This window comes from Mizuhopecten yessoensis, unplaced genomic scaffold (assembly GCF_002113885.1).
Source record: "Mizuhopecten yessoensis strain PY_sf001 unplaced genomic scaffold, ASM211388v2 scaffold11177, whole genome shotgun sequence".
Classification (NCBI taxonomy): domain Eukaryota; kingdom Metazoa; phylum Mollusca; class Bivalvia; order Pectinida; family Pectinidae; genus Mizuhopecten; species Mizuhopecten yessoensis.
In genome coordinates, this window is record NW_018408918.1 from 1,079,706 (window position 1) to 1,100,234 (window position 20,529).

The 20,529-nt window shown below is 32.9% G+C and overlaps 1 protein-coding gene across 1 annotated transcript in view; it reads right to left on the minus strand.

The window, feature by feature from the left end:
• The window catches only part of LOC110440285, a 44,588-nt gene that overhangs the window by 22,142 nt on the left and 1,917 nt on the right, over positions 1-20,529 (minus strand). The window contains exons 2-8 of the mRNA XM_021483258.1: positions 11,775-12,025; positions 7,744-7,833; positions 5,639-5,810; positions 3,840-4,065; positions 2,692-2,788; positions 2,063-2,134; positions 639-790 (exon numbers count right to left, since the gene is read on the minus strand). Of these exons, the coding sequence (XP_021338933.1) occupies positions 639-790; positions 2,063-2,134; positions 2,692-2,788; positions 3,840-4,065; positions 5,639-5,810; positions 7,744-7,833; positions 11,775-12,025 (1,060 nt within the window). The remainder of the gene's footprint in view (positions 1-638; positions 791-2,062; positions 2,135-2,691; positions 2,789-3,839; positions 4,066-5,638; positions 5,811-7,743; positions 7,834-11,774; positions 12,026-20,529) is intronic.

Genomic DNA, 20,529 nt, shown 5'->3' on the forward strand with positions numbered 1-20,529 from the left:
TCCATAAATGGCTCAATCACTGATAAAAATCCCGTGATAAATTTTATTGATCATTAACCCGCATTCTAGGAATATGACCCAGACTATTGCATGTCGAATAACGTACAGTTCATTCATAACCTATTACACCAAGCCCTATTCTGGACTGTGAGTACATGTACCGTAAGACTCGTTTCCGCGCTCACAAGTGTATAGCGTTTGCTAACTTAGACAATACATGGCAATATCAATCGAATAAGGGTCAAATGTGTTATCAAACTGGTTTGGTCACTAATACATTGATTGTGTAGGTGATAAAAGTCGATAAAGGGTCTGTTTGTATTGTAAGCTTGAGACCTAATGTAAGTAATTGAATTACTTAACATACACATTTTACTTATTATTTTTTGGTAATAAACCAGTAAAGCTGTATGTTTCTTTATTATATACAGCAGATTAACGTAATCCTACTCCAGCCATTTTTGTTTTAAAAGTAGCTTAAACCAGCTTGATTTTCCACCTATTTGGCCCCTAGCGTCACCATGAGTCCTAGATTGACAAAACAGCTGTATGGTGCAGTGCAATTAAATTCTTGAGTACTTTATCTACATTATGTATGACGTAAGCTACACCTTACATTCACTCTGCGTCTTACTTACTGTGTGAAGAGCATCAAATGGTCGTGTGGAGGAAGGTCCTGTCGGAAATCTTTTTTCCATTCAAACAGTTCTGCTAGAGCAATAGAGGCGTTCAGAATGTCACGTGGACGCTTAGCAATCTTCTGAAGCGTCCATCGGGAATCCTCTTCTTTCTGTATAGATATAATTTTCGTTACAACGACCAATTATATAAAGGGGCTGAAATCTTAATGTATATGAATACCTAAAACCATTTACAAACGTATTACATTCACATAGTCCTCTGTATTTATAATATTACAATGTAACTGGGATGTTAAACCAAATTACGTCATATTGAATGATCTTTGAAAAGGAACATTATATAAGGAATGTTGTTTTCTTTTTTCGTATCTATCAGTCATTCTATGGCGTTATAAACAGTTTTTATTTTGCTGTAAAACTGACAAATTTGCCACGTGACGTCATCAATGGGATTATTGTTTTTTATCGTTTGGTATTGGTTAGTGACTCTTCTTATTCTGATGCATTCGTTTAACTGTCAGTGTAATTTTCCTATTAAGTTACTTTTATCAATTCTTACAAAACTGAGGTAAAAATAAACATTGAAACATACCTAGCAAACTTATATAAATTGTAAAAACGATACGATACGTGTAACTCTATTGTTTTATGATACAATACGTATTGTGTTATATTCTTTTACACATTAATCATATCCGTAATTTTTATTGATTTAATTGTTTCTCGTATTAAAACTCCCATTATCAAATGTTTTTTCTTTGTGTCCTTTTTAAACTTAATGTAATAGAAAAAGATAAGAAGCATATGTTGTTAGAATATTCCTGATGATAAGTACAATTGTATACGGCGGCAAATGTGTGTCATTTCGTTTTTCCCGAAGACAAGACCAGATTTAATACAATAATTCTCATTATTTCGTCTTTTCGGGACCAAAAGAGAAAAGAATGAGAATCTAGGATTGTTGATTCTCGTCATGTCGCCCTAGAAAGTGTTCTATTACATGTAATGTATTCAGAAACGACAATGATGTGCACTTTGAATCAAATATCACCTTACACGATTAATTACCGAGCATTAATACCTTTACGTTTCAAGATGTAGGAAGACTGGCTACCTGCCCCTAAGTTTTTATAAAAACAAATTCAACTGCATTTTACTACTAGCTTATCTCCCCCTTGTTTAGAACTTAGTATAGACTGGCTACCTACACCTAAGTTTTTTTATAAAGAATTATCAACTGCATTTTACTACTAGCTTATCTCCCCCTAGTTTAGTATTTAGAATCAGACATCCAAGTGATCAAGTTGATTTTTTTAAAATAATTAATTGTTGTAGAGACGGAGGCGAGTCTGAGTTGTAAGCAGCTCATGGAATATTGAATCAAGGCGTATCCTTAAAACCAATATTCTTCCTTTACTTACATCAATGATGACATAGCCCGTTATGGCTACCTTCACCTCAAATGTCTCGAAATTATTAAATCGCAAGTCCACCTGAAAGTATAACGTAAAGGAAAACATATGTCAGGTATACTGTTATACGTGAGTGTCTATAGTTTACGATGTTAATGTTTTCAGTAACCTGGAAATGTAAATAAGTAAAAGATATCCAAGTTGACAATAAAAAAATCAATTAATTCTTTCCACTGATTTTGAATATACAATTATGCGTTAATCATGGCAAACCTTTTTCATGTCATTATTTTGCTAATATTTCAACCTCAAGCATTTTTTTATTTACAAAATGCATGTCATTTTCAATACAATTAATATTCTGTGTGGTTTTTAATTCACCGAAACGCACGTTAAGACACAAATTTATGCTTACTGATCTTTTTGGGAAATATCTGAAAAATACAAATTATTTCAGAATTCTTGTGAATCATTTTATTTCAATAGATAGGCAAGTTAAGGTGTTTTTTAATATGGCAACCAAAAAAAATGCGTTTAATTGTGGATAAGGTTATATTACTAGAATTTTAAAAGCTGGGCTGTGATTGGTTTACCTCAATGAGACATTCTGAAATGATGTCAAGTCGATACATACTCACCCCGTTGATTATATTTGCCATGTGTTCTCGAATATTTGCTTTAGCTTGCTCGTCTCTTTCAAAAGGTGAGCTTTGTGTTGGCGTTGCATCATAAAACCTATAACAAATCATTTTGTTTGCTTAAAAATGGTTATCGTTACCAATGAAATACGGATAGATAATGCATGTAACATCCTCGTAACTATATATAAATTATACCTAAACCCTATTCTAATATATTTACATTTTTATTAGATAAGCAATTCCCTAAGGTATCTCATTTACTTACTTTTTTCATATCACGCTTCACATAAATATATAACACTAAGTAGAGGCTGGGCCATTGATACTTAACAAAATGGTATTCCGGAAATAATAGTTAACACTATATATGCAATTAGATTTAAAACCTGTTTAGAGATCAAGAACAAGTTATCCTGACGCCCCTACAAGTACACATGTTTTCTTGTGCTGTAAAATGTTCCAGACTTGACAGACAACTTCCTAGAGCAGTTTGGTGATTAATATTTTTATTTTAGATGACCGAAATATTAAGCTATCAATGCCATGTTATCCAGACATTTGCTTAAGATAACATTTAGGAGAATATGACCGTAAAAACACTTCGAACAATACATACTATTCCATAAATGCGTAGTAATTAAGATATATATACTATTTAAGATAGTTCGGTGAGAGATGGTTAAGTTGGGATGCAGTGGGAGGTCGGGCCAAAGGATCATCATTTAGGCTTAGGCTTTAGACTTCGTTAGAATTTATGATAAAGTAAAAGTTTCCTTTTTTGATGAATAGTCCATATTTAGAGAAAGCATGTATGGTAGATTTTACATGACAATGAAAATTCAATTAAAATAGAAACAACATAGTAAAAGTACTTCAGTCTAGATTTCTTCCTGAATCTAATACCTGGTCAATTAGCAATCAATCAATCATATAATTAACCAATTATATTTCATTCCACTGCAACGCATCACAATTGATATAAAGTAATTACAATGTATAAAAAATGTCAAGTGTTTTTTAACCACAGGTTATACATGTATATATACTCAAAACAAAAAAATGTATTTGTACATTACAGGTAAAATAGATCCCTTTACAAACAACTGAACACGTGTGGGCCTCAGTTAGAACTGATTCAGCCTTACCTTTGGTATATATTATTGTCAATTACTAAGAGAATGCCGAGGTGATAGAGTGCACGTTTGTGGGGCGTTGGGCGATTACTGTTGATGATCCGACCAGTTGTTCTCATCGCCATAGGGTCTGACGAACTATTACTTGTTAAATCGATCACAGACTCAGATTGTCGCATCGCGCCAATTCTTGTTCCCAATCCTATTCTCTTGCTTTTTATTTTGTTAACCGCACCACCTGTTATAAAAATGATACAATTGAAAACAAATCACATATTTGAAATATGTTTAAACGGAAATGTATTTACTTAATCTCTAAAGTCAAAAGCCGAAATAATAATCAAAGAATAGTTGAAGAACTAGTCCTTATATTTACATTCGTTCGGTTTACGATTAATTTTAAACAAATTGTTAATTAATGAACGGACAACCTTTTCGGAACATGTATTTCTATTATTGCCAGTTCTGGCAGACGATGACCGTTTGTCGGAAACCAATTAGGAATTTCCGTCAATACCTTCATTTGACGTTTATCCATGATTTGTCTCCGATTAACAGTATGGCCAGAGGATCCGCACAGTTTACAACTGGAAAATACCCAAGCCTGATAGTTCCCACCTTTATAGGTTTATAACAACCTTTTTGGTGTGGGTATTTATCTACTGGCTACACAAGAACACGTAAAATATATATATTGTTATTTGGGTTTTAAGTATATTTACGTTTTAATGTGTGATGGTAATTATTTAACACTGACATGTAATTGACTTTACAGGATACGGTGGTCAAAACTATACTGTGGATATATGTGGATGCATACTCGGAATGTAGTTAATTTCGATGGGAAACGGTGGTGGTGGTAAAAAAAAAGTGTGCATAGAATGTTATTAACTTGTTTAATATGTAGAATAATTGATTATTAGAAAAAATTAAAGTAGTATATATAATGGTTAACATGTTTTATAGCTAAATATGATATATTATAAGAAGTAGATCTGTGAATTGTCTCCCCTGTATAAACATGTATGTAGTTGTTTAACTACTTTTTTTTAACATATGCATGTTATTCAAATATAACAGTCGTGGATTGAGGAAAGTAGATATCCAGTAGCATGGCATTTTAAATGTGGTTGAAACAGTTGTGCCGGGACGCCTTGTTGGCTAGGAAGCTCAGTCGGTTGGAGCAATATCATAACAATCTGTACGTAAAGGTCCGAATCTCGGTCAAGCCCGCTCATGTTTTACAGTTAAACATTGTTATTGATTGTATTACGTTTATTTAATATTCATTAAATTTCGAAAGGTATGTTTTTAAGAAAAAAATGATTCATCAAAATGGTCAATGTCGAAAGAAACAGTTTCAAATGTATATTTACAGTTTTTTTGGATGTAAACTGGGATCATTAATCAATCACACTTAGCACATACAAGGGAATCTATACATATGAGTGTAAAAAGGAACAGAAACATGAATAACATTATCGTATAATAGAAATGTTAAAATATATCCGGAAAATGAAAATTACAAAAAATGAATGTCGTACACACAGATGTGACTACATATTTACAATTTGATAACAGAAACCGTATGCCAACAATACATTACACGGCATCATACAGCTGTTTGACCCTTCTAAGACTCATTTGTGATGCTAGAGGCAAAAAGGTGGAAAACCAAATACATTTGTAGTCTCAACTAAGAAATTCAAATTTAAGGATAACTGAATTGAGTAGTTGTCTAAGTCAAGGAGCACGTTTGTAGGTTTTATTTGCTTGTAAATGGAATTTTCCGTACAGCCATTATGAGTTACCTGTGTCCATGTAATCTGACATTGACGCCAGGTGCCTTTTTGTCTTAAACACTTTGTACAGACGACCTTTTCTGTGACCACGTGAACCCAAACTCCGTTTGACCCTGTCACTCGAATCTCCCGGAATCATCTGTATTGCATATTCAACTCCTTCTACATTAAAACTGCCAGTCTGGAAGACAAAACAATAAAACATGTCATTCTACGCGCATAATGGTGGTAGTAGGGTCAATTTCTCGTCTGTATATGTGTATATTACTGTTATAATATTCACACAGTCTACGAGCGGATAGACACTAAAACAGCGGATATTTGGATATTTTGATTGTGGAAAAACCTTTTATTTTTTTCACTTAATTGAAATAACATCAACTTTCTATTTTAAATGAAATGAATTCAAAATGCAATATTTTAAAGCTGTTCACAGAAATCATGTTTTCCTTTTTTAAACAGGCTTTTTATTAAACATCTTTCTACAACAGTATCACAAAACACATATCTGTTATTTAGCATGAGTATTACTTTATACATATATGAATAAATGTATGTTGATGTGTCTTAATTGATTCGACGATGCAAACGTTAGAGTATTAGAGCATGTTATATATTTTGGCAATAATGATAATAACCGTTTCTGTTAGTTTTTTTTGTTTTTTTTTAAATGCTGTTTTATACAATGTCTATATTTCTATTTCATATTGTATATCTTTAACATATAATGTATGCAAATGTGTATGCTTGGATGATATTGACATAGTTAGCCCACTAGTGTGTGCTTCGCATCTTAATGTTGATATGTGAAATAATATATTTGGCAATGACTTACGTGGTTCTGTTGTGACATTACTTCGTACAGTTTATTGTGTATATCATTATCTCTAGCTTCATATGTTCTTGTGATTTTATTCCTTACCTTGATTAGACAGCTTATGTATATTTGAATGTCTATGTATCAAACAGTGAAAACGTCTTGCTAGGCTCTGCTGTGATGCTGGTGTTTTAACAGTTTATGTGTACTGTTACCCTTATGCAAAATAAACAAAAACTGATCAATGCGCTTAGCTAGGTCATATTGTGGTGTTAAATCCCGTCTAGTGCTTAACTTTGATCTTTAAACAATAAAACTACGATAGCGCGCGATATTTACGACATCAAATGATACACATATACCATTAATTCTGAGGACCTTTGTTTAAATCACGAGGTATATTAATTGTTATTTAGCTGTTTGTATACTGAAACCGGACACGTAAATATAGAGAATGGGGATGAAAAAGTTTAACAACAATACATCATTGACGTCACTTCTCAAGGTGTGTAGGTTTAAAACGAGAAAAACGCGGAAATACAAACGAACGCTTTTCGTCTTATATAGTCTAAATCATAATGCAAACGAATCTTCTATAGTATAAAATGTTTGCGTGTTTATATATAATACTGCTTCATCATTCGTAGGATGTATGATAAGAGGATATTTAAATATAAAGCCAGTGTGAGTAATTGATCACTTTATTTGTTTGCCAATCTGTCACGTTTATTTCAATGCTAGTGTTTATTGTAAATTCTCAGTTTTAATCTCTATTTCAAAGGGATGCCTGTCATTGTTTACACATACCATATAACGAATGTTTTTAAATTACTTGGTTTTTTAAGGACCCCTGCCCCACTGCAGGCAATACACTAGAGAACTCCACAGTGGGTTTTTTGTATGAACAGTAACCTCCCCTTGATTATATTTTATTTTGGATATATCACTGAAGCCAAGAGAGGTCAGAGCATTTCTGTTGATCAGGTTGCTTAATTGGTTAGAACAACGATGTAAAAAGTTGGTGTCCAGGGTTCGAATTAAGGTCTGGCCCTGCTGAATATTTTCAGCTCTTGGCGGTGGCTCGTGCTAACCATTCATAGCATTACTTAGGGCGGCTCCGATATAAAAACAAATATCTCAACAATCGTTTTTAGACTCTTTATAGAGATCCGACACAAGCTGACCCCTACACCGGTTGTCGAACCCGCGCCTACAGGTACAGCGAGGTATAAGTGCTGCCAAACGCTCTAGAACGTACGTTTGATCAGAGCAGGTACTTAATTAATTGAATAGTTACCAGTAAAGGGTCGCAATGTCCTCTCGATAGTCCCTTGCACGTCACCTTACAAGCGGCTCCCGTTTTAATGTCTTGATAAAAAGCAACATTCTGTAAGAAAAAAGAAAAAGTATTTAAAAACAATTTGAACAGCGAAAAAATATACACCAAAATAAGAAAAGACAGCATTAACCCGGAAAAAAAATATACACCAAAACAAAACGAAAGACAACATGAAACCGAACAGTAAAATCGACACCAAACATTAAGATAATTAATACACAAGGAACAGAGGAGCAACCAAAGCAAAAAGGAAAGCAGCAATCACAATCCCCGATTTAAATCTGAAACAAGCTAGTGTTTTAGGTGTAGTAACACGGTCTTCATGTTTTCCTCAAAATCAAAAGCATATTTCTATTAGCAATCGTCCGAACATGATTGTATGATAGTGTTGTATAACCAGGCGGTATACCTGAGAAACTATATTTACTATCTTTACTTTTCCTATTTTCGTTGGTACCTTTTCATTAATATCTGTTTTAGGATGATATTAATTACTACAAGCACCCTAAAACGGTTCCGATTCTAATTCACAGTGAACGGAAATATTGTCCGTAAGAGTTTCAAATGTTTTTATTTACCATAGCTACTTTATCACCCTGCCAAATTTAGTTGGCATTCATATCAACAATGAATATTATAGGCTGATTGTTGACATAATTATTATGATGACGTCACAATGATAATGATTGAAATTGAAATAGTGGCCCTTCGTAGTAATCATTTGTTCTATATATTGATCAAGTATATATTTTTTCGTTAACAATCCATAAATATATTCTATTTCATAAACTGTTAGAATACCAAAAGAAGTCAATGAAAGCGTCAAAGCTAAATAGAAACATACAAATTCAGCATGAAGTTAAAGTGGATTTCATTTATTCACTAAAAAAATTAACTGCTATTCTAACATTATCATGATATGATCGCATTTACATAGGGCTTAATTACACAACACGTCGTTTGGCAACACTTCATACTTTCATTGTTGTACAGTGTGGAGGAGTTGTATTGTTACGTGGCAATGACAGGTGAGCACGCTGTTGGAGTATTGCAGCCCTAAAAATAACCTTCAGCATTAAAACGCAATTTGTCTCAATCCTGAACAGCAACTAAAATGACATATCACTCAAGAACAACCTTGCACCTGGTACTTATTCCGGCAGGGTTAACATGAAATGCAAGCTTAAGGGAAATATCGTCTGGTGCAGTCAAAACATGAATTTATAACATTAAAAGAGGTGAAAGATGCACTTGTCTGTCATTTCTATATTTTAACATAGATTTTGGAATACTTTCGGCATGCAATTTCGTTCTTTTGAACTTAAGGATCAGTAATGAGTCCTCTTTAGACATAATGGCTATATGGTGAAGTAATTTTTTTTTAACTGTTTGCCCGTCTGTATTAACTAACTCATATGTTATATAAGTGCGTCCTAATATTTTTTTCATGTTATTTATGTGATATAAGTCAAATTTATCGTGAATAAAGCTTTTGTTGTGAAAAAAGCGCAAAAGCTTCTGTCTGTACATTTAGTAACTATCAAAACAATATACAGTTAATTTGACACGATTTATTTCTAGAGGTATATTGAAAATCTTCTAACGTAAAATCAGTAACCTCAAATATATATAATGTTTCAAAAATATTGTTTGTTTTGAGTTTGAAAATAATATTTTATATTGGTGACGCGATCCCTAACGAGATGACTGTTAACAGTAAAGTGATGTCATCAATGTATTACTGTAAAGTATAGGTATTAGTTTGACTTTGAAGTTGGCTTATATGGAGCGTACTTACTTTATGTACGTTATAATGTAGAGTTTTTGACAGATGTCCTAGTGGCAGATTTAACAGTGTTCCAATCAGAAAAATAACTATGCATTTTGTATAATAATGTACCAACGGCAAATGGGTATTGTACATGTACGTGTTAGAAACAGTTTACAGACTCACAGTTAAAGGATCTGTCAATATTGCCTTTACAGAAGATACCACTGGATCGTCCTTCTTGGACTCATTAGTAATGCTAGGGATCAAAAGAGTGGAATAAAAGTTGGTCTTTATTACTGTTGAAACAGTGAGGCAGGTGCGTAAAACACCTCTACTAATTTTTAAGATGAGTACAGATTTATTCCAAATTAGATAATTAGAAAAAAGGGGGTACATTATACAATAAACATGGTGGTTTGCCATCCCATTTTTCTGTTACAGTAATATAAAAAGAAAGTATCATGTCAGTTAGTGTTTCTCATAAATTATATATTTAAATACTAAGATTTAGATATCTAAAATACACACGAAGTCTAGCAAACTAATTTATTACTAGTCAAATGATGCATGTTTCACATTTGAATATAGTTACCATTATGATATATATGATGACTTTGCCTTTTTAAAACATGGTAAAAAATACAAATTATAAGTTAAGGTAAATGCAATATGAATGTCTAAACTTGCAATATAACGCTAATCCTGGCAAATTAACTTTAGGATATTCATTTTATGTGAATTTAACTAGAGCGTCTCTTAAGCTGTAATAGCAAGATAAATGTGCTCTGATTCTCACTTAGGTTTAAAACCCCTTTATAATACTACAAACATTAAAGTGATGCCAGTGATGAAAGTGACATCATTAAGATATCTAACAAATTTTCCTTTCTTAAAGCTTTAAATTGTATACTTTCACAATAAAACAAAAACAGATCGCCATCAAAGTTAAAGCACCGTTGGCATTAATTTGGCATCAAAATTAACAAAACAATTCAAAAGAGTATTCATAGCATTGGGATGTTATATAAATTTATCGAGGACGAATATTCTATGTATATTATCAAACTTATTTTATTCAAATGGCGAAATGAGGTTACGTTACTACCGTATCAAGCACTGTTCAAGGGGAATCGTTCATGTATCAATGAACATTCTGTTCTTTCGTTACAGTTGACGATATTTGAAGCAAAATATATAATTACTAATTAATATGTATCGTTCAAGATCTGCTTTTGTGGAAAGTCACATTTTCTACGTTTTGCTAAGGCCAGTCAAACAAATGGAATGTTATTTGTTGTGAAATTTGGACCCTGAGCAGAACAAATGCATTCAATTTCTTTCAAGTATTTGATCAGAAATTAATGAATGTTTGCGCATTTAATAAAAAACAAACAAACAATTAAGATAAAAGTCCTTAAATTCTANCCCCCCCCTTTTTTTATATATATATATTTATATATATATTCACTGGATTAAAAGAGCAGGCATTTTTTGCCGTATCGATTTTTTGTATATTTTTTTGAACTTTTGCAGGATCAAAGAACAATAAGGCCATAGCTGATATAAATGAATAATAAAATTACAGTATTGCATAATTTTCCATAATTTAAGAGACTAATTAAGTACGATCTGCATGTAAAAAAGGTATCTAGTTTTGACACATTTTTCAGATGCCCTTAAATTGTTCATAATATGTTAAATTAAATTAAATCATGTTACACTAGATCAAAACGAGCTTTGAACGTGATTTAAACTTCAGAAGAGCAGATTCTTTACATACATTGTGCTGCTCTTTAATGATATTGATCACGTTAATATCCATTTTTTAACACTTTATTACTATATTGAGTCGTTATAAAACATAATGTCAGTAATAATACCAGTAATATGTCCTTACTTGTTCAAAAAGAAAAAAATATCTCTAGATATGAACATATTTTAAAATTTTAAGAGCTTATTATCTGTTACATTATTAATTATGTATGTGTTCGCACCACACATCGCTTCTTGCCGTTGCGATAATGATGAAAATGACGACGCGGACGATGATGATCCTGATTATGATGATGGTTCTAGTGTCATGCTGATGCTGTTATTGTGATGACGGTGACAACGATTGCGACGACGACAACGACGACGACGATGATGATGATGATGATGATGATGATGATGATGATGATGATGATGATGATGATGATGATGAAAGTTGACTTCTTACCTTATGGATGGGAATATTTTCTTTTCGTAGAGTCTTTCTCCCTCTTTCATCCATTCGAGTCACATAAACATCACGAAGTTCATTCTTATTACTAACCAATTTTAATGACAAGCTCACAGGTTTTGCACTCTGCAATTCTATGCCCATATTTAGATTGAATGGCATACCCATGGCCATACGGTCAGGTGAACTATTGTCATTGCTTTCTATGATAGCCACATCGATTGGATTGTTAGATGGTTCAGGTTCTCCTGAAAAAATACATGAAAACATTTACATTTCGTACATAAAACTTATATCGATTCAAGGGGTTAGCCTGAAAAGTATCTTTTTGAATAAATATGAAGTTAGTCTTCCATTTGAGAGCAAGGAAGTAAGCATGTTTCAGATTTTCTCCTCATTAATGCTTCAGCCATTTTGAATTTTAAAGGTGCAATCCCCTGTGTGAGTGTTATGTTCATCTGTCAAGATACAAGGTGGTAGACCTTTCTGTATGTTGTAACCTTGGAGGCCACAGTTATCTCTTTGGAGTAGTGACATATTTCATAATAAACATTCTATACATTTCTTCTAATTGAAGTTAAGCATCACTCTTAAGTTTTAAGCATCGGGCCATTATCAAAACGTCCTAGAAGGACAAGGTAGGTGTATGATGCAGTGCTTTTCATTTTTGACACACTGTGTCTATTACCAAATCTGAAGGACGCTATCACCTGTGTGTGTGTTACGTTCGTCTGACTTGAAATATAGATGAGCTGTGTGTGTGTTACGTTCGTCTGACTTGAAATATAGATCAGCTGTGTGTGTGTTACGTTCGTCTGACTAAAAATATAGATCAGCTGTGCAAGAGAAGAGAATAAGTAAATTTCTAACATGTGGTTTCATGAAAAAATACTGCGATAATTTACCTTTTTCATAAACATGTTTATAACATTTCAAGCTGTAACTCTCAAGATCTAAAGAATATTTCACTTGACATTTAAGAAAATTTTACATGTGATATCACTTCACATAAAACCTCTTCAATCAATGATTTTTTAAAAAAAAAAAAAATTAATATTTTAATCGAATGCCATTAAAACAACCAGTTGCTTACTCTTTGATATTTCATGAATCTTTTCAGTGTTTACCATTAATTCATCTTCTACATTAAGGTCACATAATAATGACAACACACTTCATACTAGTGTGCTGAGGCGTGCTTTAGCTATACCATGATCACCAGTACACGACAGGTGTACTTACTAAACTCATTTAATGATTCATCACAATGTATCACTAAGTATCGCCACTAATGACGTACGCGTAACATCCGTCCTGTAGTGGAGTGTGTGACTTAACATCAATTTATAGCTAACCACATAATCAATATGTAATCTTTATTGACCCGTCGTCAATGACATTCAAACTATCATTTGGTTTGGTTTTGTTTGATATGTGCATTACGACGACGAGACAGGTTTTGCTGGTGGGGGGAAAGCCGGAGTACCCGCAGCCAAAACCACCGACATGCGGACTCAAACCCTAGACTAAGTAATGGAATACTAGTGATCGTAGATACTTTCACCACTCGATCACCGTGGCCCCAAATAATATTTGGTGTCGAGTCATAAAGTATTTTATGATGTACACACATATATCATATATGTTTAATTGACACTAGGGATAACGAGACAAATTATTTCTACATCCTCATTGGTTGGATCATAATCACGTGACGGTCGATAATTACTGATGTTCACTCAGACAGATTAATTGAGAAACCACAGGGCAATGTTCCCAATAGTCTCGTCTCTTCAACTGTTACGTTACAATCCCCTGTGCCGAATGCATTGTTTTTCCCCTTCATGATTTCATAACATTTTATCTTTATAAGTAGTACAAACAGCAGAATTTTATATCGAATACAGGATAACAACCTGGGAAATTTATTTCGGTGAATATGTGGGTTTACGTACCTGGAAAGAAATAATCAGTTAACAGAGACTAAAATGTATGCTAACCTTAACTTCGTCTCGGTCAGTATATCCTTTTCAAGTTCATATAATCACATATTCACCTCAGCAAATTTCCATAATTGATGATTATTGTTATAAGACAAAAACAGAAATGCCTAAATTGTAACGGTTCTTCATCGTGTCACATTCAATCATATCCTAATATCTTGACAAACATGAAGGTCACATTAAATTACCAGAAGCGAAGTTTACATATAAACTGTAGGGATTGAATGGATTGTTTTCATGTACATGTCGGCAATGAATAGCAGAAGCTGATCTTCATATCCTGTGGATATCAGAAAATATGTAGATCACCTACTGCTATTCATTGCCGCAATGTACATGAACAAAACTCTATTCAATTCATATATTTACGTTACGGTAAACTACAATAAAAAAGGTTACAACACGGTTTGTAAATTTATTATTTTTGATATAAGTATCGGACAAAAAAACATAAAAAAAAGGAAAAGTCAGAACTCCAGCCTACACACAAACTTCAAATGTTCAACTTCCGTCGATCAGCTTATTTGTTGTAACGAAAATTATATATTACATGTAGAATCTAATAATAACCAACACCATATTTCTTTCATTTTTGAAAGTTGATCTTATTTGATGTCGTTATTTTGCATAAAATACCTCATATAATATATTTTAAAAAGTTTATGTCCGCACTATTTCAAATCATTGGTCACCATAGTAACCATCCAGGACACCCGGCGGCAGTAGGCATGGAGCTCATATGAAATTAAAAGTACAGCCGTTGAATATGCTGCAGATGTAAATGATGATTAATTGATGGATGAAGTGCCCTGTGTCATTACAAAGTTCTCTGGGCTTACTGTGCAACTTGTTTCACGGGGCTTACCTCCCCGGACCACGAGGAACAGATTGCGAGTCGGGAGTCAGTATTTAATAGGACAATGTTATAAAAAAAAAAAAAAATCTCGGAGAAGGGGCGATAACTCTTCTCAGAAACGGTACTATGCGTAGTAATATGATTTGGTATTGTGTGTGAAATTAGCGGACCGGTTGCACGATAATCGTTGTATTCATAGTGTATTCATGGTCTAATGGCAGTTGTTTTCAGTTGGTAGATTCATGTACAGAACAAACATCAAAAATGTAAATATATGATAATATACTGTACAACATTAACAGCGCCCTACATGATTTACAAATCATCTATAAGGCATTGTACACTACATGTAAAATAATCGTCCCAGAATTACATGTACAGCTGCACTATAAAATTAGCATGCAAGCCGTTGCGCATATAAAGTGACTAAATTTTAACAAGACGGCTGCCGGAAAAATGCTCTTTAAAGCATTTATCAAAATAACAATACCTGCTATATATCACTCTGGAGAATATAACTTTTCTAAATTATAGTAACAAGATAAAATTGTTTGCCATTAATGCAAAATCTACAAATGTGTAATACCGACATTTTGTTTTTCTACCTGGATTACTACGGACAAATGATGTGTTTAGGCACTTAAACTAAAAATTATAAGAAATTGATTTTAATGACATTTGTGACTGTAATATTGTCGCATTTAATTATCACTGAAATGGGTTTTAATGGATTAAATGTACAGCCACCAAATGATGTGCATATAGCAAACTGAGTGAACCATATCCAGCTTTGTTTGCAGAGACATACGCGGTCTATAATTGGTTTGTAGCGATACAAACGGCTAATGTAGATGTCGTATTTTTTGTGGTATATCTGAGTAAATTAATAAATAGGAATGTGCAGATGCTCGTAAACGTCCTTTGACATCATTTTGTATGCATGCACGGGCTGTGAAATTACCTATGTATATGTATACATTTAGCGGTTTTTGCGACAGTCATGCAGTACGTATGACAGTTCTTTTGTTGTAAGTATGTGTGCATTGTATTTTCGATGTGAACGACAGTAAAATACGTTATTCAAATTTTGATGTCTATTTTTTAAGAGACAACAAAAAATTCAATAATACTTTCTTATGTGATGCCGTTATACATATTAAGTCAATGTAACCAAACATACATGTGTAAGGTGTTACGATTAAAACGTCATACATTAGATAGGTATGACATCATAATTAGTCATCAGTACTTGTCATTGTATCCCTAGCTGTCCAACTGACATAGACGTCTGTAAGTCACATCACATAATGGTGTTTATTGTTGGAAGATGTTACTTATCAATTTGTTTGAATGGTATAATATTGCAAACAATATACTCTATACAAATGGCACACAATGATTTCCTTATTAAAATTGAGTAATAATAATGTCTCAATTATTAATTTGTTTTTTAAGTTCAAATTAAGTGCTATATGAATTTAGGTTAAAAGTAAGTAAGAAAAGTATGATGGTGAGAACTGTCAATCATTAATATGACTAAATTCATTACTGTTTTGATCAAACCGTTTTCTATTACAGTTTTTTTATATATATGAAAGCTATGCAGTGCATCTCTCTCCGAAAAAAAGGTAATAATAAACTAAATTCTTTGATGAGTCAAGTAAATAATAAAATGTGTCTTTTTGAAGTATACAATGTGATGTCTTCTTGATGGTGTATAACGTCAAGTTTGAGGTGTATATTATGTATTATTATATGCATGAACATTTCTCGCAATCACATTGGTCGGATCCTATACACGTGATCAGTCCTCAAAAACTCATGTAGACTGGTTATCCGGTGAATATCGATTTCTAAATATAGCCTGTACGGAAATTCCCCGGAACCTGTCGTAGCGCATGCGCAGTGAGACTGGAACGCGACATTAGAAGATGGCTGCTGGCGAACGTTTCTCCTCCGTTACATCAGAAAATTACTAAAACTATTCGAGGATAAAGATGCTGTTAACTTAAAAAAGACCATTGAACAAGCAGTGCATGTCCTCCATGCTTATCTTAGGAAAAATAATCTAGACGATACCTTCGAAAGCTACAATGATGAACTGTTGTATTCAAACCGGGCTAAATTTTACACGGAGGCTCGCGTACAAAAATCAGAACCTTTAGTTTTGTTTTGTTTTATTTTATTGTTGAAGCATATAATAAAACAGTTATGGGCTTTTGTGCTGGTAAATATGATGTGATATGAACCTGAAAGAGTGATATTGACCTCGGCTTCGCCTCAGTCAATATCACTCTTTCAGGCTCATATCACATCATATTCACCAGCACAAAAGTCCATAATTGTATATTGTCTTATATCAGATTTTGTTTGTTAGGGGTTTAACGCCCTCGCAACAGCCAGGGTCATATGAGGACGAGAGTCTAGGGTGAAATCGCCGGAAATAGAAAGTAGATAGATTCTGCAGGTGGCCCCTACAGAAGTGGCTTCTTGCGATCATGCAGTGGGATATAGCAGGCCTAATTTTCCCCCGAACTTACGCGGGTAATTATAATTATAATCTAAAGTTTATTGTGAGGGTTTAATAATGATTTGACTTTATCTAGTTTGAGGTAAAAAATATGTGTACAACATAGTGTATTTTATGTAAAAAATAACCAACACATAATGTTAAGTTTGCGTTGTGTTCATAATGTTCAGTTTGAAATTTAGATGTATAACATAATGGTTAGTTTGAGGTGTATAGCATGATGGTAAGTCTGAGTTATATACTATATTGTCTATATTGAGATGTATGGCATAATGTTTATTTGAGATGCATAACATTATGGTTAGTTTTAGGTGTATAGCATAATGTTCAGCTTGAGATGTATAACATAATGTTCAGTTTGAGATGTACAACATAATGTTCAGTTTGAGATGTACAACATAATGTTCAGTTTGAGATGTATACAACATAATGTTCAGTTTGAGATGTGTACAACATAATGTTCAGTTTGAGATGTACAACATAATGTTCAGTTTGAGATGTACAACATAATGTTACGTTTGAGAGGTATACAACATAATGTTCAGTTTGAGAGGTATACAACATAATGTTCAGTTTGAGATGTCTACAACATAATGTTCAGTTTGAGATGTACAACACAATGTTCAGTTTGAGATGTGCAACATAGTGATCAGTTTGAAAGGTATACAACATAATGTTCAGTTTGAGATGTACAACATCATGTTTAGTTTGAGATGTACAACATAGTGTTCAGTTTGAGAGGTATACAACATAATGTTCAGTTTGAGATATACAACATAATGTTCAGTTTGAGATGTATACAACATATTGTTCAGTTTGAGATGTGTACAACATAATGTTCAGCTTGAGATGTATACAACATAATGTTCAGTTTGAGATGTATAAAACATAATGTTCAGTTTGAGATGTACAACATAATGTTCAGTTTGAGATGTGTACAAAATAATGTTCAGTTTGAGATGTGTACAACATAATGTTCAGTTTGAGATGTACAACATAGTGATCAGTTTGAGAGGTATACAACATAATGTTCAGTTTGAGATATACAACATAATGTTCAGTTTGAGATGTGTACGACATAATGTTCAGTTTGAGAGGTATACAACATAAGGTTCAGTTTGAGATATACAACATAATGTTCAGTTTGAGATGTATACAACATAATGTTCAGTTTGAGATGCATAACATAATGTTACGTTTGAGATGTATACAACATAATGTTCAGTTTGAGATGTATACAACATAATGTTCAGTTTGAGATGTATAACATAATGTTACGTTTGAGATATACAACATAATGTTCAGTTTGAGATGTATACAACAAAATGTTTAGTTTGTGATGTACAACATAATGTTCAGTTTGAGATGTATACAACATAATGTTCAGTTTGAGATGTACAACATAATGTTACGTTTGAGATATACAACATAATGTTCAGTTTGAGATGTGTACAACATGATGTTCAGTTTGAGATGTACAACATAGTGATCAGTTTGAGATATACAACATTATGTTCAGTTTGAGATGTATACAACATAATGTTCAGTTTGAGATGTGCAACATAGTGATCAGTTTGAGAGGTATACAACATAATGTTCAGTTTGAGATGTACAACATAATGTTCAGTTTGAGATGTACAACATAATGTTCAGTTTGAGATGTACAACATAATGTTCAGTTTGAGATGTATACAACATAATGTTCAGTTTGAGATATACAACATAATGTTCAGTTTGAGATGTACAACATAATGTTCAGTTTGAGAGGTATACAACATAATGTTCAGTTTGAGATGTATACAACAAAATGTTCAGTTTGAGATGTATACAACATAATGTTCAGTTTGAGATGTATACAACCTAATGTTCAGTGTGAGATGTATACAACATAATGTTCATTTTGAGATGTACACAACATAATGTTCAGTTTGAGAAGTATACAACATAATGTTCAGTTTTAGATATACAACATAATGTGCAGTTTGAGATGTGTACAACATAGTTCAGTTTGAGATGTACAACATTATGTTGTACATCTCAAACTTGTACACATCTCAAACTGAACATGATGTTGTATACATCTCAAACTGATCACTATGTTGTAAATCTCGAACTGAACATTATGTTGTACATCCCAAACTGAACATTATGTTGTACACCTCAAACTGAACATTATGTTGTAGACATCTCGAACTGAACATTATGTTGTACACCTCAAACTGAACATTATGTTGTACATCTAAAACTGAACATTATGTTGTATACTTCTCAAACTGAACATTATGTTGTATATCTCAAACTGAATATTGTGTTGTACATTTCAAACGTAACATTATGTTGTATGCATCTCAAACTGAACATTATGTTTTACATCTCAAACTGAACAATAGGTTGTATGCATCTCAAACTGAACATTATGTTGTATAAATCTCAAACTGATCACTATGTTGTACATCTCGAACTGAACATTATGTTGTACACCTCAAACTGAACATTATGTTGTACATCTAAAACTGAACATTATGTTGTATACCTCCCAAACTGAACATTATGTTGTATAAATCTCAAACTGATCACTATGTTGTAAATCTCGAACTGAACATTATGTTGTACATGTCAAACTGAACATTATGTTGTATAACTGAACATTATGTTGTACATCCCAAACTGAACATTATGTTGTATACCTTTCAAACTGATCACTATGTTGCACATCTCAAACTGAACATTGTGTTGTACATCTCAAACTGAACATCATGTTGTACACATCTCAAACTGAACACTATGTTGTACACATGTCAAACTGAACATTATGTTGTATACCTCCCAAACTGAACATTATGTTGTACACCTCAAACTGAACATTATGTTGTACATCCCAAACTGAACATTATGTTGTATATCTCAAACTGAATATTGGGTTGTACATCTCAAACGTAACATTGTGTTATACATCTCAAACCGAACATTATGTTGTAAATCTCAAAATGAACATTATGTTGTATACATCTAAAACTGAACATTATGTTGTATACCTTTCAAACTGATCACTATGTTGCACATCTCAAACTGAACATTGTGTTGTACATCTCAAACTGAACAATAGGTTGTATGCATCTCAAACTGAACATTATGTTTTACATCTCAAACTGAACATTATGTTATACATCTCAAACGTAACATTATGTTGTATGCATCTCAAACTGAACACTATGTTGTACACATGTCAAACTGAACATTATGTTGTATACCTCTCAAACGTAACATTATGTTGTACATCTCAAACTGGACATTATGTTGTATAGATCTCAAACTGAACACTATGTTGTATACATCTCAAACTGATCACTATGTTGTAAATCT